The 22,158-nt window shown below is 34.1% G+C and overlaps 4 protein-coding genes and 1 long non-coding RNA gene across 7 annotated transcripts; 3 read left to right on the top strand and 2 right to left on the bottom strand.

The window, feature by feature from the left end:
* Window positions 1-1,856: 1,856 nt before the first annotated feature.
* Window positions 1,857-2,450, top strand: LOC102610468 (hypothetical protein). Its single transcript, XM_006474223.4, has one exon. The coding sequence runs from the start codon at window positions 2,035-2,037 to the stop codon at window positions 2,236-2,238; it is 204 nt and encodes a 67-aa protein (XP_006474286.1). The 5' UTR covers window positions 1,857-2,034; the 3' UTR covers window positions 2,239-2,450.
* Window positions 2,451-9,174: 6,724 nt separating this feature from the next.
* Window positions 9,175-9,597, bottom strand: LOC102610768 (uncharacterized). Its single transcript, XM_006474224.4, has one exon. It carries the CDS (start codon window positions 9,545-9,547, stop codon window positions 9,302-9,304), a length of 246 nt encoding a protein of 81 aa, XP_006474287.1. The 5' UTR covers window positions 9,548-9,597; the 3' UTR covers window positions 9,175-9,301.
* Window positions 9,598-10,390: 793 nt separating this feature from the next.
* LOC102611070 (60S ribosomal protein L7-2) lies at window positions 10,391-12,479 on the bottom strand. The gene is made up of 6 exons (XM_006474225.4): window positions 12,327-12,479; window positions 11,960-12,247; window positions 11,806-11,863; window positions 11,169-11,248; window positions 10,973-11,075; window positions 10,391-10,849 (listed from the first exon to the last, which is right to left on the bottom strand). The coding sequence occupies exons 2-6, from the start codon at window positions 12,232-12,234 to the stop codon at window positions 10,634-10,636; spliced, it is 732 nt and encodes a 243-aa protein (XP_006474288.1). The 5' UTR covers window positions 12,235-12,247; window positions 12,327-12,479; the 3' UTR covers window positions 10,391-10,633.
* Window positions 12,480-12,617: 138 nt separating this feature from the next.
* LOC102611567 (uncharacterized) lies at window positions 12,618-16,741 on the top strand. 3 transcript variants are annotated; one of them, XM_025097733.2, is made up of 7 exons: window positions 12,618-12,756; window positions 13,300-13,364; window positions 13,895-13,932; window positions 14,116-14,846; window positions 15,337-15,426; window positions 15,518-15,579; window positions 16,426-16,741. In XM_025097733.2, exons 1-7 carry the CDS (start codon window positions 12,640-12,642, stop codon window positions 16,529-16,531), a joined length of 1,209 nt encoding a protein of 402 aa, XP_024953501.1. In that variant the 5' UTR covers window positions 12,618-12,639; the 3' UTR covers window positions 16,532-16,741. The 3 variants fall into 3 exon arrangements, with proteins under 3 accessions (XP_024953501.1, XP_006474290.1, XP_006474291.1); XM_006474227.4 differs by having other exon boundaries at window positions 12,656-13,022; XM_006474228.4 differs by lacking the exon at window positions 12,618-12,756 and adding an exon at window positions 13,725-13,775 and having other exon boundaries at window positions 13,326-13,364.
* Window positions 16,742-20,573: 3,832 nt separating this feature from the next.
* LOC112497994 (uncharacterized) lies at window positions 20,574-21,316 on the top strand. The gene is made up of 2 exons (XR_003065079.2): window positions 20,574-20,906; window positions 20,997-21,316. It is a non-coding gene; the product is annotated as an uncharacterized LOC112497994 (long non-coding RNA).
* The last annotated feature ends 842 nt before the right edge of the window (window positions 21,317-22,158 follow it).

Genomic DNA, 22,158 nt, shown 5'->3' with positions numbered 1-22,158 from the left:
CCCTCAGAGCACCATTTCTGGGATCCAGATCTAGTACTGTGTATGCACACACACACACACACACACACACACAAACACACATATATATATATGTGTGTGTGTGTGTGTGTGTGTGCGCGCGCGCTTGTAGGGACATTCCGTAGAATGCTTAGTAATTGTGTGCTCTTAGAAATATTTTGTCAGTGTTTAGGTCATTTTTTGTGAGGAATTGACTTAGTTCACTCTTTATAAAGAATAGACCTAGGTTATTATTTGTAAATAATGAACTTAGGACATTTTTTGTTGAATCATGCCTTTGGCACTTTGTCGAAAACTTCTTCTTTGGATATTTTAGTTAGAACTATTGTTTAAGTTCCTAAATCATTCTTTAAAAAGAATGAACTTAAGTTACTCTTTGTAAAAGGTTAACCTAAGTTATTTTTTTTGTAAAGGATAGACTTAGGTCTTTCTTTGATAAATTACGCTTTTAGTGTTTTGTCATATGTTGCATTTAGGTATTATAATTAAAATTGTAAGTACCTTGACTGTTCTTATTGACAATGAGTCAAAACGACAAATAATTTATTTTAATTTTAATTTATTCTAATTTTAATTTATTCGAATTACTGATTAGTAAATGGAAAGTAACTAGAAGACCCAAAACGACAAATAAAAAACAGGTAATCCTTGTTAAAACCCATGTACTTGCTTACATTACTTATGTGTATGTTCAGCAGAAGACGCTTGAAACTTGAAAACAAATTTGCGCATTGTTCCATGGGTGCGCGTACGTTAGTCTGAAGCCTTTGGAAAACCATGGGCGTGCGCCGTGCTTTTTTTATACAGCCACAAACTCTTGTATAAACTTATTTTATACAAACTGACGTGGCATTAATTCATTGGTTGAATGAAAATATAAATTAATAAAACAAATCATGTGGGCCAAGTGATATTTAATTCAACTAATCTTATCTTATCACATCAATTTATGTAAAATAAATTTATACAAGAGTTTATGTATGTATCATTATTCTTTTTCTTAATATTTATGTTCTATCGTCAGTTGCGGCGTCGCCTGCCCGTCGCCCGGTTAAAAAGTCAAATTAAAAGTGTTACAATTGGACCAGTTGTGTTTGAATCTCGACCGTCAAAGGTCATAAGCGGGGACCTAGTGACGGTTCATAGGGGCCCATTCGCCGCTTGATTGGTAGTAAGTTTGATTTGACGGCTTTAGATCCAACCGGTGGAGTTGCCTCACAGTTTCCGTCTGAGATAAGCCCGCCCCCTGGTAAAAGAAGAAAATGTTTAATGAGATTCCTTAGTTGTGTAGGCAACCACATTAAAAATAAATTAAAATATAAGTAAGAGTGATTACCAAAAAAAAAAAAAAAAAGATAACATATCTTAATTATTGTAAAAAAAAAATGCTACACTCCAAAATTCTTATTTAAGGTATCTTCAGTAGAAGGAATGGGTTAATTTTTTTTTTCTTTTGCATTTTAAGCAAAAAGAAAGATATATTTTTACCTTGACTATAATTTTATGGATTATGAATGTCTTTCATTTACGGTTACTCAAATTCAAGTAATAATAAAAATAATAATTAATATTTATTAAGTGAGTTTTTAAATTAAAAAATATACGTACTAGACTTGATACAAAATCCGAATTCGACTTTTGTACATATGTATAAAAAAAATTAATTCTCAATCATACATCATGTTATGTTTTTTTTTTAAAAAAAAAAACATGTTGGATTATTTCACCTTAAATTTTTTTTTCGCAATAGTAAATATTAAAAGTAAAAAGTAACCCGGTAATATTTGATATTTGTCTCCAACCAACCCGTATGCTGTTCTATATAAATGCTGTCTGGACACAGCATCATTTCGAGAGCCTTCAGTTTGCTCTGTTTACATTTTCCCCACCGAAACACTCAAAAAATATAAAATAATAATAATAATAGAGAGATAGAGAGAGAGAAGAGAAAAGAACACCCATTAGCCTAACCCAAATAATAATTAGTCCCGAAAGATCAGATAAAGGAAGAAGAAAATGTGTTTAGTGTACGTCTGTTCAGAAGAAGAGAGGGAGCTGGGGAGGCAACAAGCTCCAGGTTCATGTCCGTACTGTGGAGGCAAAGTTTTAGCCATTGATTTCGAGAGTCAGTGCAGGTTCTGCTTCTTGCCCATCTGCTACAATATTAAAAAGAAGTATTTTTGTAGTTTATGCTCTAGGCGCTTGGAGTTGTATCATTGATGATTTGTATGCGGGAAAAGAAGTTTTTTTTTTTTTTAAAAAAAGCTTCTTTCATCATCATCATCAATTCATCATCTGCTTTAATTTTGCCTAGAAGGGATTTGTAAGATTCTGAATTCTCTGATTCCTTCTGTTTGCTAAGAGAAATGAGCAAGAGGATCATGTGATTGTGAATTATTCTTTTTCTTTGTGAATATGCTTCTTCTTTTCAATTATGTGATTGTGATTTGTTAAGGAATTTATTTTTTTTTTGGTGGGGGGGGGGGGGGGGGGGGTTTGGGGTTTAACACTTCAACTTTATGTTGTGTGGGGGTACTGGTGCTTGCAAATCTAATCTGGTGGACAGGGCTGGTTCAAAATATCAAAGCAGTTTCTGCATGCATTAATTGTGATGCCTGCAATCTCTCTCCTCAGGAGCGTCAGTCAAAATCAGAATCTTGTCAGATGCCTTCAGTTCTGCATTTTTTTCTTAAACATACTTAAAATTTCAAAAATGCTATGTTTTATAATATTATTATAATTTGCTCTATTTAAGTAGCCGAATCAAAGTCTAATTTTTGCTCTATGATTAGCAGATTTTGAATTTGATTGGGATTTTTTTTTTTAATTTTTTGAAGTCAAGGATCCGTAATCTGGATGGAATTTCGAACTGTTAAGGGGATTTGTGTTAGGTGAGCAAGCATAACCTTTCAATAATTGTCGTATATTACGTTTCATTATATTTTTCAATTTTTACGCACTAATATTATGTCATAGAAAATTTGGGTTGTGTAGATTTGAGATACTTACAGTGTAATTGTGATACCATACCATAATTGTACCTAACATTTAGATTCAGCTATGGTGATAAATCTAATGATTAGGTGCAGTTGTGTTATGATACTACAGTTACACCATAGCTAAGTCCTTTGAGATGTTGTTTAAGGTAATTTTACTCGTATTTGTAAGTCATAATATCATAATTTTACTTAATTTTAAATGTACAACAACTAAAATATTTAGTAAATGTATTTATATTTAATTTTGGTCCGATATTTTACTTAACAAAACTGGGCATGCCCTGAAAACTTTAAAAATTTATTACAACTCAAGTAGACATTAGATTTAAATTTTATGTATATCCGTACTTGTATATAAAATCTTGCAGACTTATTGTGAACTTGATCAAAGGCATGTGATTTGGAATACTCAAATATTCTTTTTAGATACTTTATATCCTTGTTTTACTTGAACAATCCCATTATTTATTCTTGACTAATTTTCTTAATTAATTAATAATTCATGCTTATTCACATTAAACAAATGAACATTCTACACCCAATCGGTTGATTCGGCCAATGTGCATGTCTCGAATTTTCATTCGTTCTAGAAACTCAAATAAATCTAGAACACTTGCTTAATCAGAAACTTCATTGTGATGTTGCTTTCTTTAATTTTGGAGTACATGAACATTATGATTTTAATTTTAGAGTTCATTGGCTTTTGAACAATCAACAAACCAGATTTTCACGTTTATTCACTATACATACGATGATTACTCTATTTAATGCAATTTTAGTTTATGGGGATTAAATGAAAAACAGTTGTCATAATTAACTAATTAATAGCACATGTAAGATGACCAAACTATGATATTACCATTAATTTTTGAATTAAATAAGGAACTTATAATTTATTTCTCATCAATTTGCTAATAAATCCAACTGAAGCGTCAGACGTAAGTTATCTTACGTTTCTAAACATAATTGGCAAGTGGCTGCGATTTCATTTTCTTAATTAACATGAACAGCAAACGTGATTTATTACATGCGCATAATTACTCAAAACAGGAAAACAACCAAAAAAAAAAAAATCAGTACAGAGATGGGCATCACCTTAATTTCATTCTTCAGTGTTTTTGGGTATTATCAATTTTGCATAGTTTACCTTTTTTTTTCGTATACCACAAATTTAGTACCCTGATTTTTCTTATTGGTGGTCCAAATTTGAGGCAAATTTTGAAACAAATTCTATGATAGGATGGGCATTAATATATTTTAGGATTTATTTTGTCCTTAACTACGAACTTGACGAGGCGTAAAATCTTAGATACAAGAATTATAGGTATCAAGATACCATTAATGCAGTTCAAAATGCAACATCAATTATATTTGCTTTTACTAATGCCAAACAATTAGAACCTAGCTCAGTTCACCTAATAGACCATACACGTACGGTCACGAGCGTCACATGCACCAACAGAGCAAGAACTTGAAGCAACGATTAAAAATCATCATCTACCAACTCATAAGATCAGAAAATGGTCCCCCTTGGAGATTAACACGAGAAAAGGTACAAAATTTTATCCAATACTGGAAACTTTGCTTCAGAGATTCACATTTGGTTAATTGCTTTCGCCTTCCAATGGTATCCTATGTAATTTAAACCATCACCGGATTGACAACTTTGGTTACGTGATAAAATATCTTGGTTTCACGAAACCATAAGACTTTTCGGATGGAGCAATCTTGAGAAAGCCGGAAAGTAATTAAAAGAATGAAAAATGGCTGCTTTTCGGGTGAGATTTTGTTTTGTTTTTCAACTCAAGTAATGCTTCAACGGCCAAAAGATAATGAACACCTCTATATATATATATATATATATATATAGAAGATTTCAGTGTATGTTTTTAGATTAATATTATATTATCATTTAGCGACACTCTAAACTTGAAGAACCAGAACTCAATTCTCCCATAATAATGGGAGGAGTCAATCGGACCTTTCATTTTAAAAACAAAGGAAGAATTAATGAAAAAGTTTAAACTCAGCGGAATTAATTGTTATTGTTCATTGTAAAACTCGTCTCCCATCTAGACTAAACTAAATATTGGGTTAGTTTGGTTTAGATCTAGCAAGATGGCATTCAAGGTGGGTTTGTTGATATATATATATATATATATAGGGTTGGTGCATTCAACTTTTTGTTTTGGGGGGCTAGTTAAAGATGGCTGGAACTAGAAACACAAGAAAGAAACGATAAAAGACTAAAAGAGTAGAGGAAATTTACGGTGTTGATTGCGAGTGGACCACGTGATCGACAGAGATGGCAGATTAACTCAACTAGAAATAGGACTGGTAAATCATTAGAAAACGCCAAACTGCCCAGTTTGTGAAAAAACTAAAAAGCTGCACTTTGGCTCTGCGACCATTCACCACTCACTGACATGTACTTTGTATAGGTATGGGTGGGGTGTGTGGCCACTAGAGGTGGCAAAAATACCCGCCCGGTCCGGACTCGGTCCGGACCCGGACCGTACCCGGGCGTTGCGGGTCGGGTAATACCCGGTCCGGGTATGAAGTCGGGTCGATCTTGGGCATCACATGATAAACCCAGAACCCGGATTTTATTAAAAAAAATTATAAAATATATATTATTTTAAATATTTTATATTTATTTTACTTATTTATTATACATATATAAAGTTTTAAACACTTAAAGTTTATATTTTCATGTCAAATTTTATTGAAATAAATTTAAAACTTATAAAATTACCAAAAAATAAAAAATATATACACATAAAATATTAAAAAATATAAAATCCGGGTACCCGGATTAAAACCCGGCCCGAACCCGGACCCGGACCGGTTGCATCCGGGCAGGGTCCGGTCATGGCAATACCCGGACCCGGACCGGTTGCATCCGGGCAGGGTCCGGTCATGGCAATACCCGGACCCGGACCGGTTGCATCCGGGCAGGGTCCGGTCATGGCAATACCCGGACCCGGCCCGGGGTTTTGCCATCTCTAGTGGCCACCAAAAAGTACCGAGCGGATTGTCACCGTCTCACAGATGAATAATTAAATCGGTAAAGTAATGTGGGTTAGTTTCGGGGATCAGGCTACGGTACTACAGTGGTACCGTACCACATCCTTTATCTTTTATGGTTCTAATATTATAAATTTTCATATAATTCTCTTTTACTCGTTTTTATTTAAACTTTAATTCATAAATATTAAGTTAATATCTATTACATCCACATGGACATTCTAGTTAGCACCTTATACTATTTATTATTTACAAATTCTTATTATATATTGCACTTATATCACAATACTCCCTCTGTGAATCGAAATACCCATGCCAAACCCACAAACCCGACCCGAATGCTATTTCCATTTCCGGCCACTTCACCGGCCAAGGTTGGTACTGATCGGAAGATCGTGCGATGCCGGTCATCTCCATGCCAATCTTGTCGCCGAAAAGCGTTCGGAAAGCTGCCGATTGAAGCCGTGAAAAGCCTCGGAACCGCCGCTTCAATTTGCCGTGATTTCTCCGATTTTCGGTGATGCTATCACTTGAGTTTTGCTCCCCATGATTCCCTCTGTATTTTCCGACCAATCACAGCCACCGGGGGGAGCCGATTTGCCGTTGATCGGTCATTGAAGGATTCACGGCTTTGGGAGCTCGATCCGGCGCCATCACCACGCGTGAGCGGTCACCACCACCACCGTTGGACTCAGCTCGGCCAAAAGTGTCTAACTCGAGTTTCCCGTCTCCGTCAGTTGAAATCCGGTCACCGTTGGTCGGCATGGGTATTTCGGTAATGTTCACATGGATGCAGTTGAAATTAATTTAATATTTGTAAAGTAAAGTTTAAATATAAAAGAGTGGAAGGGATTGTATGACAATTTGTCACAAAAGACAAAAGGGTGTGGCACGGTGCCAATGTGGTACTGCAGGCTGATCCTAGTTTCGGTCCACTAAAAAGAAGCAAGCGAAACGTCTTTGGTCCGGTGGGAGAGTCTTTCCACTTACAACGTTGAGAATAAAAATTAAAATTTTTATACAAATATTATTGGATTAATTTTAATTTTTTTAATTATTAAATAATTAAGTAGACATATTCTCTTCCTTATGTAACAGTATTAAAAAATATAATTTTTATTCGAAAATTGGTAGGTAAGTCTTGAACTTCGTGACGGTCTGAGCTAAGATGCTTGCAAAAAACTAGAGTGAAGAGAGAATAATGTAACTAAAGAAAAGATAGTATTCAAAAAGACAACTAAAGTTAGTAGGTAAGTCTTGAACTCTATGACTATCTAAGCTAAGATAAGATACTTGTAAAAAAATTAGAGTGAAGAGAGAGTAATGTAACCAAAAGAAAAGATATATCATTCGCAAGATTGTTCACAAGAGATCTTGGGAGCTTACAAGTATGCTTGTATTGCTCTTATCGTATTATGTTGGAAAATTCTAGAATTGAGCCAATCTAGCACAGCTTGGCTCAATTGAACCTCTTTGGCTGAGAAATTTGAGCGGCCCCCGACCTCCTCTCCTACCTAAGTCCTCATCCCGCGACAAGAAGCAGGCCTAAGTCCTAACCAGTGAGTATCACTTTTCAGATAATATTTTATTATTTTATGTACAAAATAATATACGTTATGGTGCCAACAATAAGATTTGTACTCTTTATCTATGTTGCGTGATAGTGTATAATGTATGTTTCATAAAGTCACGACGTTGTTCCCCAAAGATATTTCGAATCCTATGCGTATTGTCATTGATCCACGGTTGTACGTGTCAATAATATTTAAGTTGTAACTTCTCTATGACTATCATGTTTGATTGAGAACCAAAAAAAAAAAACAAAAATGAACACTCTATGTCGATGATCTAAGTTCAATTTTGGTTGAAGGTTAGACATTTGAAGATCGAGGAGATCCGCGAGAAATAATTGAATATCGGAACTTTGAATTACATTATTTATGTTCGAATGGCTTTAGGGTGTCAGTAGATTATCATTCTACACATGCACGCACAGTTACGGACACAAACGAATTAAGATTCACTCTTAACATAAACTCGCATGAACCTGATTTTAAATATATTACTTGATATCTCTTAATATAAACTCGCGTGATCCTGATTTTAAATATATTACTTGATATGAACTCTTCTGAATTAAAGATATGTGAATTCTTCTAAACCTGAGATTCTAAGGTCATGTTTGGTTTGAAGAAAATAGAGGAGAAGAAAATAGTAGAATGGAGAGGAAGGGAGAATAAAGGAATGCTGGAATGGAGAAGAGTAGTGAAATTAGATTTTGTTGTTTAGTTTGATATAAAATTTAATAAGGAAATGAATAGTAACTTTTTTCTTTAGACAAATTTATTTTTTTACTTTAAATACTAAACTATTTATATTAGTAATATATATATATATAATAGCGGTTCGATGGCTAGCGGCGACTTTCTGGCAAAAGTCCAACAGTTGTCCGGCGACTTTCCAACACAGCATACGACAATGATCCAGTAACTTCCGGCAAAATCCGATAGAGATCCGACGATTTTCCAACAGAAGTTCATTTATAATATTAAATTAATAAAATAAAATTATAAATAATAATTATTAATAACATTAAACAAATTAAAAATTAAAAAATAATTTTAAAAAATTTAATTTCCAATATAAGAAAAATTTAAAAATAATAAATTTTAAATTATAATAGATATTAAATTCTTATATATTTTATCATCAAACCAAATAAAAAAATATAAAAAGAAAATTTAAATTACTTTTTTCTCTTTCATTCCTAACCAAACACCACGTGAAGACATTACTTGACTCTATGTTATTTTGAACTCTCTAATGCGAGTTCTCTCTTAATACGACCTCTCCCGAACCTGAGATACGTGAGCTCTCCCAAACAGATTTTGAAGATTTTATTATGAGCTCTCTTGAGCATAAGCTTTTCAAGGTGCTATGCAACGTGCATAAACGCCCTTACGAGTACAGATTCATTTCCTGCTCTAGCTTAGCTAGCCTAAGTCATTGTTGGGCATTTATTTGATGGGTTCTGCATTTGTCCAGCTTAGCCATTAAAATCATACATAATTTATTAATTGAAAAAAAAAACAAAAAAAAAAATGTGCATTTGTAAATGAAACACAAAATGTAAGAAAAAGACCCTTGATGTAACAAGCTGTGATCTGTATGCAACTAACATAAACATCATCTGCCTGTTGAGGTCACAAGCTTAAATTAGTCTTGAATTAACCAACCATACAACATTATATAACTAATTATTGATGTGAAGAGTCAATCCTGTTGACTGATCTTGAGAAGGCAAGAACATCATCAGGCTGTTGGGCTCTATTAACACCATCTTCTTCATCACCGGTAGCGGTAGTAATGATGGATTCACGGATCAGGTCTTTAACAGTCACTGGTTTCGCTGCGTTGTTCTTGTTTCCAGCTTCATCACTTTCTTTCTCTGCCTTCTTCTTCATCGCTTGCTCTTGCTCTGCTCTCTCTTTGTGTGCTTCCATTATTATTTGTCTCGAGTCGACTTAACCCCAACTGAATGAATGAATATTATTATCTGTCGATTACTGAAAAAGAGATGGCGATTGACCAGGAGTACGTGGCAAAGTTTCATCAAACAAGCAACATGCAGGCTACACGTGTTCTTCAGCATCTTAACTCTGCGCGTTTGCGGATAAGATTGGGCCGCCACCGAGGAGCTTCCAGCTATTTCAAAAATATAATAATATTAAGCAAATTTATTTATTTCTTTACTTATTTATTAACTAAATTAGTTGCTGTATATGCATTACATACATCATCAGATATGGGGAAACAGGCAGCAAATAATCTTGGTACTTTCTAATCATTACGATAATTATTTATAGACGATCACAAATGATTCTTTGACAACTTGGAAAAAAAAAAATTTCCCCTATTTGGGATTGCTCTTTTTTAAAAAAAAAACGAAACGGACCGGACTATATCATTGGACTCAACTTAAGGTAGATCTCGATATTATTTGGGCTTCGATCAGACATCCATATCGAGACTGATTTTTTTTAAAAAATTTATATTTCATATGTTCATTGTTTACATTAACTCCAAATCCACCTTTTCAATATTATTTTGAGTGACAATTACCCAAAAATGGACTGGAAAAAAAAAGGTAAAATGATGAAATTTTGTTTTTATTGATTTTCATTTTTCAATATAAAATTGCAGTGAAAAAAAAAAAAAAAAAAAAAACTATTGGTATGAGATTTTCCAATATTGTTCTACTGTTTGCGAAGGAGAATGGCGTGCTGTGTAATAGAAGCATGAATGCGCAACGTCAGCTCAGAAAATTTGATAGTAGTACCATCAAATTAAAAACAGATCCGCCACTTTCATAACTGAAACTAAAACACATGAAAACAAAAAATAAAATTTGGAATGATAATCCAGTCTGAAGCCAAAATAACAACACTGTCACTGTTATAAAAAGTAAGAAAGTTTCTACTTAACTTCCAGGGAAAAGGCTGGGAATAATAGGAAACACTAAAAGCCAAAATTTAAGATATTGATCACATCAAAACTTCTTCAAAAGGGGTAGGATATTCTGCAGAAGCCTAGTTCATCCTTCTGATGAGCTCATTGATGTAATCTTCACGGTTTCCTGCATCACCGCCTTCAACATAGTGGTTCCTCTTCTTCTTCAGGCCACCCAATGGTGCCTTGAGCTTGAAGGGCCATAGGAAGTTGTTTGCCTCCTTGAAGTGAGGACCAACAGTCAAAATCTCATGGATGAGATCTTCCATGCAGATAATTCCATGCTGCCCAAGAGCCTGTCGGTGGTTATCATAAACCAATATGTTAGACACAAAACTGAATTTTATTTACTTGCATGAAGACACAATTATCCTATGAACACACAGGAATTCACACAAAAAATGTTAAGTAGACCATACCTGTTCGATGATAGAATTGTCGGTCAAAGCAATCCTCTGCTTATTTAATTTGCCGTAACCCCTCTTGTAAATCAGTTCTTTGACACTCTTTAAATTGGGGTACCTGAAATCATCAACAGAAAATTTCAAAACAAGCTGTGCAGATGATAAATTTTTAGACGATACCCAGATTAGTAACAGCAAATCAAACGCATACCCATATGTTACATAGGGCTCAACTCTGTGCAGCATATTGAGTGTGGCTTTGTTCACTTTCAAAAAGACACCATTAAAAATCTGTATTCAGGAACAGCAAAACCAAGAATGACATCAGCCCAGAAGACGAAACATATAAACCTACAAATAATCTCCATCACAATGGCAGCAAATTCTAAATGTAAAATCCTTTGAATCACATCATAACCAGGAAAGAGTAGTATATAAGGCAGTATCAAAAGAGGAATCTCCCAATAGTTTACAGCATCTACACTACGAGAACAATCAGAGGAGAACAGCACTCCTAGCATCGAACTATACCAAGAACACCTATGGCTCAACCAAGTACTTAAATTTGAGTTCAACCACCAAACAAATGGCTAGCAAACAAAAAGCATTCCAACCTCTTTCATTCCAATAAAACATTATAGTTAATGCACCCAAATTTACTACTTTGATACAAACATTTCAGCAATGGTAACGGGCATATCCAAAACTGATAGCTAAGCCCTAAGCTTGCCAACACTATCAGACTATACCAATAATTATCCAATTTGAAAAGGAAATTGCAGACCTCTAATATACATTTCTAATAACAAATTAAATGGCAATAACACAAGGGAGGATTGAGTGGTTACCTGTCTCAAACGGAGAAGCTGCAAAATTTTCTTGGTCTTTGGATCAACAGCATTGATACTGAAATACATCGAATAAATAAATAAATGTAAAACAAATGAAAATCGAGACTCAAGTTCCAGCAATTACAATAACAACTACAATAAACATGCATACCCGCGAATCCTGATAATGAACAAAAGCTTAGCTTCTGGGTTGACATAAAATCCACCCTTAAGCTTGGCCTCACGCTTCAAACGAATGAGTTCTTTTTGCTCTTCATCGTACTCTTTAGCGTACTGTTTGGTTCTGTTGTAAATGAGCTTCCGGGTCTCAGCCTTCTTCTTCTTCGCGGCTTCCAGCTCCTGCTTCTTGGCCAATGCCCATTCCTCCTCTCTCTTCTTCTTCTTCAACACTGACTCTGGTACCACAACAGCTGCTGCTTCAGCCATCTCTTTGGTTCAACTTCAATAAATAAATAAATTTTTAATTAATAAAATTAAAAAAAAACCTATTATTAAACAAAGAAAATTGAAGCAGTTACTTTGTTCTTAGAGGTCTTTTAGATCTATCTTCTTCACGGAGGCGTTCTGGCTTCGCGGCTCCTTTCAGAGAGAAAGAATGACTCGAGATTAGGGTTTTGTAAAGGTTTGTTCTCTTTAATCCACGGTCCAGCTTTTTCTCTACTTTTGAGAATGAATCGCAGCCGTTATAAGAATAAAATGTCTAGATTACCCTTTTAGCTTTATAGACTCATTTTAATGATAGGACCTTAATGTCATCTTTTTTATATTTGTTAAGTTTATGTGATTAATATAAACTTTGGGATCTGGCAAGCATTTGTCACAACTTACAAAATGCTGGTACCCGAATTCCACATAAACCCTAATTTCTTCGCCACATCTTTGCAGGGTTTTCGTCCTTCAGTTTTTAGTACAGCTTTAGTTGTGGACAGAGCTTCAGCCGCTAAAAAGGTTTATTCTTGTCTATTTAATTTTTTACATACATGCCCAAAGCCCGAGCCTTGAACACAATAAGCATAAACCCTAGTCTCATATCATTCAAGCCTCGCCAAGTGTTACTTGCAAAGGCAAACCCAGAGCCAAGCATGAATAAATCCTCAACCCGGCCTCTAAAGCCAGAGCAGAAGGTTCTCCTCCTTCGCTCAGTAGCTGGGTACTTGAAATCCAATGGATTCTGCAAAACCCTTAAGAAGTTTTTGTCTGAAGCTCAAATAGAGGTGGGTGATGGGTGATGGGTGATGGGTTGTTGTGTTGTCCCTATGCCACACTAATTGATTTTTAAATGTATCTTTATTCATAATGAGCTTGTTGGGTTTTGTTTATTTTAATCAATTTTTCATAAGGTGACTAATTGTGCTCGTAGTGTCATTTAACAATGTTGCAAGTATTTAGTCTAATTGGTTTCATGTTGGTTAATGTGGTGCTTGTAAACTTGTTTAAAATGTAAGTGATGATGATGAATGATAGTTGTTCTTTATTCGGCTTGTGGTGCAGAAAGATGATTTCAGTGATTGCTCTCTGGATTTGGCGCATATGTGCTGCAAGTATTTTGAGACTTGGTAAGATGACAAAAAATATAAAATTCTTTTCCACTTTAAAAATTCCCAAATACTGATGCATAATCTCCTGAACCTCGTTGTTTTGTTATGTATATAACACGTCTCATTGCTTATATAAAGAACTTGCAGTCTGAAATGCAGATTGTGTTTTCAGCTTTGGGACTTTTCTTAGTGTCTGTTGCAACACATTCACAGTCTTTAAGTCCATAATTATATATCAATTATGAAAGTGGGATTACTTTAATGAGTAATTATGAAAGTTTTTAGCAAATTCATAATCAAGGTTTTAATGCTATTGCAGTATGTTAATAGATTATATGAATAACCTGCTTTGATAGAATATTGATGGTGATCTCTCAGATGGATGATTGCCTGTTCTTTCTCCAAGACAATGCCAAAATGCCATTTGCAGTTTGTATCTTTTAGACCTTTGTTATTGTTCTATCAACATTGAGATGGGCATTTGCTTATTTAATCATTAAGTTAAGCTTCAGTTGTGCTATCATTTATCTTTACTTTGTAACATGCAGTGATAATGGCAGCACAGTCAGCAGAAAAAAGGTGCAAGGTAGGTTTGATTTCATAAATCTGTGAGTGTGTTTTGTATGAATGACGATTGTGGTGATACCCCTTGCTAAGCCCCCTAATCGCGGGGGGGGGGGGGGGGGGGCGGAGAGGGAAGAATAATGGTTGAAAAACAAATCATAACACACCTAATGCTAATGCTTATTTTAATTCTGTGAAATTTCAGATTCACAGAAGGATGGTGATTCTAAAAGAGGCAAGGAGGCTGAGTCTGCTGCTGGTGTGGAAACTGTTAGTAAGAAAAAGAAAAAACGAAGCAATGAGGATGTCCATACCATAGTCGTTCAATCAGAAGATTCTGGTGAATTGGCTAATTCTAAGGAAACTGAAAAAGAGAAATCTAAACAGAATAACAAAAGGAAGAAGAAAGTCAAGTTGGATTCTGAATCACTTGTGAACGATGTTGAGGTACTAGGGACAGAGGGCAAACATGGGACTAAAGCTAAGGAGTCTGAATCTGCAAGGGATTTCCTAGCTACTGAAACTACGGCAACAAATGGTAACATTGCTTCAGTGGAAGATGAAAGTGTCAAAGATAAAGGTAAGAAGAAACAGAAGGACGGTTCTGTTTCCAAAAGTTCATTTGATGTGGATTCTAAAGAGATTGGTGAACAGAAATCAGGTAGAACTGAGTCCAAAAATGATCGTAATAAGACATCAGAGGAAGACACAACTGATAAGGAGAGGAAAGGCTCCAAGAAAAGGAAAAGATTGGCTTCTGAGGAAAAAGATTCTGAGCCTAATGACAAAATGGAAGTTGAAGAATCCAAACGTAGGAAGACAGAAGGTTCAGAAGAACTGAAGATAAATGATGATCAAGTAAATGGGACTGATAAAAATGAAGAGAAATCTGCCCCAAATAAGACGAGGAAGAAGCAAGCAAATGGTTCAGCGGAGGTATGAATTTAAACACAATCTGTAAAAACTGTGTGAAGGCAGCATGTTCGCCGAGGCTTCTTTTAAGAATCCAAAGCGCAGATATATTATCATCTGAATCTGATTAATCGGACCATAATAATTGATATGTGATCTGAGAGATCTTCTAATTAAAATCAAATTTTATCATGGATACATATGATATGGCGCTTTATGGGTTGAAACCAAATATGATATATCTTATACGTGCACATGTATAATCGAATTTGAGCTCATAAGTATTTTATTTTAAGTCCGAGTTCAAATAAGAATTCAAATCATGATATATTCTATCATAAGTGTATTTTTAAAGATTTCCTTTTTGGCACTTATTTTCCAGATCCTCTAACTGATAAAACCAAGTTTGATTTGTACAACTAACTGTTGGTTTGATTTTGGGTCTAGAGTTATATCCACAGTATGATGTAAACATTTATCAGATTCATATTATTGATGAATACTATTATTGCAGCCAAAATCGGTTAAAGCATTTCAGAGGGTAAAAGTTGATGAAGTGGAATTTACTGATGAAAGGCTTAAAGATAATTCGTACTGGGCAAAGGTTTGAAAAGTTGTGTTTGTTTTTCTTCTTTACACTTCATCTTTTGTTTCTTGAATGCGTACAAAATTTTTACCACTAAGCTTTTGTACAGGATGGTGCGGAGATTGGTTATGGTGCAAAAGCACAAGAAGTTCTTGGGCAAGTTAGAGGAAGGTACATTTTGTGTGTATATTATTCTAGATAATTGTTTTATTTTTTATTTTTTTAACCCCTCGAACATGATATTGTCAATGCAAACATTGGTCTTTGTTCTATTTGAACATCATCTTTCTTGCCAAGAAAAATAGAATGAACACTGAACATAAGTGGAATTTTTTGCTTAGAATCAAGATTTGCTTGTAAGAAATGCAAAGCCGGATGACTGAAATGCAGATATCTATGTGTAAATCATCACAGTAATTGTATGTCTCTTCTAAATGAAATGATAGCTGAGTGAGGTATACATTGTCTGGCTAATTACGAGTAATATCTTATGATGGCAAAATCCTCTTTGAAATTACATTATTCATGACCATTCAGTTCTTTTATGTTTTATTTAAAGAATTTTTTTTTTTTAAAAAAAAAAACAATTACCTATATAGGAAGGCATTCATAGTAACATATTGGAGCTTGAAAGTGTAAATAACTGAAAACCAAATAATGGCAAGAGTGGAAAAGCATCAAGAAGCCAGAGGTGTCTGGCAATGTTAGAGAGGAAACAAAGAAGATAGATACAAAGAAGGATCTAGGAGCCGGATAAGTTGGGAGAGATTTGTAGTAGTTTGTGCGAAGAGCATCGTGTTAAAGAAAGTATATCTTTTTTAGTTCTTTATATAATCTTTTGTTCCTTAGCGCCCCCAACCACCCCCCTAAAAAAAAAGTAGGTCTTTTCCTTGCGTGTTTAACATCATGAAATTGGGAAGAGAGGTTTTAGATAATGCCTTGAGCAGTCTGCTTGTTGCTACTAAAAATGCTTTTATTGTTACTTTGGAGCCTAATCTCTCTCTCTCTCACTCTCAGGGATTTCAGGCATGAAAAGACCAAAAAGAAGCGTGGGAGCTATAGGGGAGGGCAGATTGATCTTCAATCACATTCTGTTAAGTTCAATTATTCTGATGAAGAATGACCAGTGACGTTTTTGTGTGGCAAAGTCCGATTCATTTAGTTCATCTTCGTTGTTATTGCTTTATGTATACTGTCTTCATAGATCTGCTATTAATTTTTGTTCTGGTTTTTGGTAGTTGCTTAAACTTGCCATCTTGTAAGTAGCAACTTGCAAGCAAAGGAATTTAATTCCTCAATGAGGAGTTTATTTATTGGAATAATTCTTAAATTATTATAATTAGTAAGTGAATACTGAAAATAGGTCTTATCAAAGAAAAAAAAAAAAAAGAATACTGAATGTAGGTGGTTGTTTGATGCAAGGCATTAAAACAAAATTGATTTTCTGCAAATTTACTGCTAACAAGATGTTAAATAATATTTGGCAAGAAATCAAAAAATAGATAAACAAATAAATAAGAACAATTAAGCAGTACGGGTCTTTTAAATCATCAAATAAAGCAATAGAGAGAGAGCGAAAGAAAACGTTCGGCAAGTGAAAACAAAATTAGCCGGACATAATGAAATTTATTCGGCCAGTGAAAGCAAAATTAGCCGGCCATAATGAAATTAAACTTCCTGTTAAGAAAAATAAATAATAATATTAACTTGTTTCGTAGTTTCTTTTTTTTTTTTTTTTTTGAACAGTTATTTATGTACATTACAATAAAAAATTTATCGAGAGAACTTAAGTCAAGTGTATTGTACTACCTCAAATTCTTATCTTACAAATATTGAAGAGAATTTTTACTCTAGAGAATCTACCCAATTTAAAAATTGGAAGGGAAACTCAGCTTTTGAGGGCATGTATTGGATAAGAGTCCATTGGCTTGTTCCATAGTTATTTCTTGGCTGTTTCAGATATGGAGCCTCTTAGTTTTATATTTTCCCATGTTGTGGTATACTAAATCTTTTGTTTAAGTATGGATGAGGATGACCTCTTTCTCCATACAAAAATAGACAAAATTCACGAAAGAAATAAGAGTAACGAATTTCATTTTAGTTTAAATAATTGGTAAAAGTTATTTTCTTTAATAATCGTAATTAACCTACAGAAATTGGATTCATATGTTCTTTTATAGTTACGTACGACATATATCGTCTTCATTTAAGTAAATACGACAATACATCTATTCGCATATATAAAAAAGGATATGTCGTCTAACAATTATGTACATAGACGACTTGTCCTGAATATTATGCGTCGACGCATATCAGCTAAGATTTTTCAAAAGAAGTTTTTATCGTTTAATACTTTTTTCGTAAATAACACGTCGTCGGATGATATTCAATTTCACTGAAATTAAAGATTTCAAATGATTACTTTTTTAAGTCATTGACAGTTGGCATAATAGGACCAGTGGAAACTCTCCAGAAAAATAGACAGCAAAGATTCATCAGAGGTGATGAGTGAGGTGAGGTCCACGTTTAGAAAGATTGGTTTTTATCTTTTTGTAGTGATCTTAGTTCTGTGTTATTTAAAAGTTGAACCCAGCAGAGATGCTGCAACGAGCTATTCATTGCTGCTCAAGCAGCTTCTATGACCTTGCGTGCAATTAAGCAGCTGCGGCTTGTTCTATCCACATCTAACAGGACGTGTGTTTAATGTGACCATTAATTAAGCCAAGTTTGACTTTCTGTTCTCCTTTTTTCTGGAACTTGTAGTGACCAGTGATAATGGCAGCACAGCTCACATTGTTTTGCTAAGTGCAAGGCAATAAACCAAATTGATTTTCTGTAAAAAGCAAAGTTTTGAATGGGGATTTCAAAATCATTAAAATTAAAGCAAAAGGGAGAGAAAGAAAAGGATAAAAGTGTTGGACGTCAAAGCAAAATCAGCCTACACACATTTTTTTTTTTTTTGGTACGCAATAGCTTACAGATATAATATTAGTTGACACATTATGCCAAAGTCAATTTGTTATAATGTGATTTATGAGTATGCATAGAAACCAAAGAGGTATGACGTTTCTTGTAGCACTAAACAGTAAAGCCTTGAGGCTTGACGCGTGCCGCAAAGTGAATTATTGATCAACTCTCCTTCAGTGTTAATTTTCTCCTACCTAACTTTATTTGGTTGCTCCGAAAAATGAATCCATTCTATTCATATTTACAAAACAGATATCTGCTTATTCCCAATCACGTAAGAACAAAACGAATCTCAATGAAAAGATTGTAATTCGAACACGTACCCTCAAAAGGCTCCAACTTAAAGAAAAACTCATCCTAAAAAAAGTAATATAGCCCTAGCGGTACAGCCTGTACTATTTGCGAAATTTTCCATGCACGTTAAACACGGCATAAGGGATAATTATATCTCAGACGGACTCTGGATAGAGCTGGCAAAATGGGTCATTGGGTTGTGTTCGTGTCGTGTCAGTTTCGTGTCGTGTCAAATTTAGGTCGATTCAAACCCGATCCATTTAATAATTGTGTCAAAATATTGAGACTCAAACCCGACACGGAAAAATAATTGGGTTACCCAATAACCCATTTAATATCTATATATTGAACAAAAGTTACATCAAATATTTACACACTATCATGCATACATACATACATACATACATACATACATACATACATGCATAATTTATCGATATTATAAAATATACATATCTACCAATATATTACACATGTACACTATTGAGGTTTTAATTTTATATATATATATATAATATTATATATCAATATTATAAAATATACATGTCTATCAATTTTTACACATTTACACTATTGAAGCTCTAAATGTATGTAAATTTTTATAAATAAAACATTGTGTTTATATTCACCCTTTTAAAGAATAAAAAAAAGAAAATCATCTCTAATATTTGAGTTTTAATTATAAGAATATATAAATTATTTTAAAATAAAAAATATAATCGGGCCATTGATCGGGTAAATGGGTCAAGAATTTTAACCCAAACCCGACACGGAAAAAAATCATGTTGACCCGGACCCGACTCATTTAATAATCGTGTTAAATTTGACGACCCATACCCATTTATTTATGTCGTGTTCGTGTCGGGTAATCGAGTCATGTCAAAGTTTGCCAGCTCTAACTCTGGAGTCGTCTAGTTGACTCATTTATGGTGCAAAATTTCTCCATTCCAAGTCTATATTATATAAATATACACTATCTTTTTAGGCTTTATCGTGAAGAAATTTCATTTGAGATTTTTTCCTGGCAATTGCAATGACTATGCAATTTGGTTTTACTTTGATTTAAGAAGCAAAAATTTCCAAGGAGATCGAGTCGGGAACTCAATAATCAACAGATTGTAAGAATGGAAAATAATAATAATACATAGCGATGATTTGATCGAATCAAATGAAATGATGTGTCTCTAAACTACTTAGCGAAATCTACATACTGAGCATAGTTTAAAACATAGCCAAAACGATCCAATTTACAACCATTCCTCTCACGTGAACTGTAACACAGTAATGGATCTATATAATTTTTATGAGAGGAGTAAGTTACAGCCGACTATAACTTAACATTTGACTAATAATAATAGTATAATCTGAGTTATATAAGAATTTAATTTAGTCCAAGGTTTACCCACCACAGTTAATAAATGCCGCCGTAATTATAGAAAAATTAATATTGAACATTTTTCATGTATACATATTTTTATTCGTTTGATTCTTGTCATATGTGTAATTACTCTCTACTTAAACTATTTAGAGTTACGTGTAGAAATAATTTAATATTGGTCACCGCAAGTGTCATTTAGATCCATAGGTTGCAACCTCAACTTAGGAGCTAAGACAAGAATTTGACTTATGGGGAGCAACATAATAACCCACTTCTCATTCCATTACATGATAGGGATAAAAATTATTTTTTAGTTATTACTTAAGTCTATGTCACTCAAGGGAAAAATAAAGTTTCAAGGGATAGATAGCTATGTTAAATCATTACACGATTTACATATTTTAGTATTGCGTCGACGCCTAGTCGGCTGAGATATTTCACATAGATGACATGTCGTCTGATAATAATTTACGTAAATGACATATCGTTTAATGACATTCAATTTCACCGAAGTGTAACATATTTCAATTTATTACTTTGAAGTCGTCGACCATCGGCATAATAGAAACAGTGACGGCAAAGATAAACCAGAGGTTCTGAGCGAGTTCCTCGTTTAGGAAGATCGCTTTTAATCTTTTTGTAGTAACTTTGATTTTAAGTAACATAGACGATGAACCCAACAGAGAAGCTGCAACGAACTATCCATTTTTGAAGCGGCTTCTGTGAGACTGTGACACTGCGTAAAGTGCTAATTAACCAGCTGCATCGTGGACCCAGAGATATAAATGAATAAATTTTTCTTTTGCGCAGTACGAATCAGTAATTAAGTTGTTCTCTAGGAAATCAATCCATAATCAAGGTTTTAATGCTATTAATTATATACAGTATGTTCTTCTTTAGATTTTATAAGTGTATAACACCTCCTTTGACATAATATATATTGATGTAGATCTCTCGGAGTCAGATGGATGATTTGCCCAGGCCGGCTGCTTTCTGCAAGACGATGCCAAAAAAAAATGCCTTTTGCTCGCAGTTTATGTGTTTTATCCACATTTGACAGCGCATTTTGTAATTTATTTGAGCATTAGTTATGCCAATTTTCAGTTCTGTTCTCATTTTTCTTGGACTCGTAACAGCAATCAGCATCAGGAAGATGCAAGGTAGGTTTAATTTCATAAACTTGTTTGCTCTTTGTGTTGCATGTATTAATGATGATTCTGGTCAAGCCCCTTATTACAGCATTAAGCTTAGTTTCAGTTTCAGTTCTCATTTTCTGGAACTTCCTATTCTTTTTTCCGTTCATCTGGTATGGAGTTAATTTGCAAAACTAGCCATTGAGATTTGAGAATGGACATCTCCATTTCGCTGAACGAATTCTCTCACTGTATGCAAGTCCAAAACTCCAAATTATCCTAAAGAAAGTACAAAATCTTTACAGGATGGTGCAGAGATTGGTGCAAAAGCTCAAGTAGTTCTTGGAAATTTTCACTTTGATTTTCTGCAAAATCAAAGCATTGAATGAATATTTCAAAATCATCAAATAAAGCAAAAGAGCAAGAGAAATAAAAGAAAAAGCTTTCGATACATGTGAAAGCAAAAACCAATCTTATCTTAAAGAAAGTACAAAATCTTCAATTAGCTGAACCATTTGCAAAATTTTCCATGCACCTTGGACACGGCTTAATGGATAAATGTAGCTCTTACAGACGGACTCTAGAGTCGTCGAGTTGACTCATTTATGGTGCAAAATTTCTCCATTCTATGTCTATATTATTAGAATAAATATAGATTAGACAATATAGTCTACCAACGTTCTTTTTTAGGCTTTAACGTAAAGATTTCTCATTTGATTTTTTCCTGGCAATTGCTATAGCTAGCTACGCAATTTGGTTTTTCTTTGCTTTGAGATGGGAAAAATTCCAAGAAGATCGAGTACGGGAAGTCAATGAACAATTGGTATATATTATACGAGTAGAAAACAAGAATTAAAATACAATATAGTGATTATTTGATTGAATCAATTTGACAATTTTCTTAGGTAGTAATCTTCCTGCGATGTAATCCAATGAAATTATATGGCTGAAAACAGTGTAGGATAATCTATTTACTGA

Source organism: Citrus sinensis, chromosome 9 (genome assembly GCF_022201045.2).
Source record: "Citrus sinensis cultivar Valencia sweet orange chromosome 9, DVS_A1.0, whole genome shotgun sequence".
Taxonomy (NCBI): domain Eukaryota; kingdom Viridiplantae; phylum Streptophyta; class Magnoliopsida; order Sapindales; family Rutaceae; genus Citrus; species Citrus sinensis.
Note: the sequence above shows the minus strand (reverse complement) of the source record. Positions and strands in the feature narration are given on the sequence as shown.

Coding starts and splice junctions, on each gene's coding strand:
- LOC102610768 (XM_006474224.4), bottom strand. CDS start 9,547: ATGGAAGCACACAAAGAGAGAGCAGAGCAAGAGCAAGCGATGAAGAAG.
- LOC102611070 (XM_006474225.4), bottom strand. CDS start 12,234: ATGGCTGAAGCAGCAGCTGTTGTGGTACCAGAGTCAGTGTTGAAGAAG. Junction 11,249..11,805: donor AGCTTCTCCGTTTGAGACAG/GTAACCACTCAA, acceptor TCCTGAATACAG/ATTTTTAATGGTGTCTTTTT. Junction 10,850..10,972: donor ACAATTCTATCATCGAACAG/GTATGGTCTACT, acceptor AACCACCGACAG/GCTCTTGGGCAGCATGGAAT.
- LOC102610468 (XM_006474223.4), top strand. CDS start 2,035: ATGTGTTTAGTGTACGTCTGTTCAGAAGAAGAGAGGGAGCTGGGGAGG.
- LOC102611567 (XM_006474227.4), top strand. CDS start 12,789: ATGCCCAAAGCCCGAGCCTTGAACACAATAAGCATAAACCCTAGTCTC. Junction 13,023..13,299: donor TGTCTGAAGCTCAAATAGAG/GTGGGTGATGGG, acceptor CTTGTGGTGCAG/AAAGATGATTTCAGTGATTG. Junction 13,365..13,894: donor TGCAAGTATTTTGAGACTTG/GTAAGATGACAA, acceptor TGTAACATGCAG/TGATAATGGCAGCACAGTCA.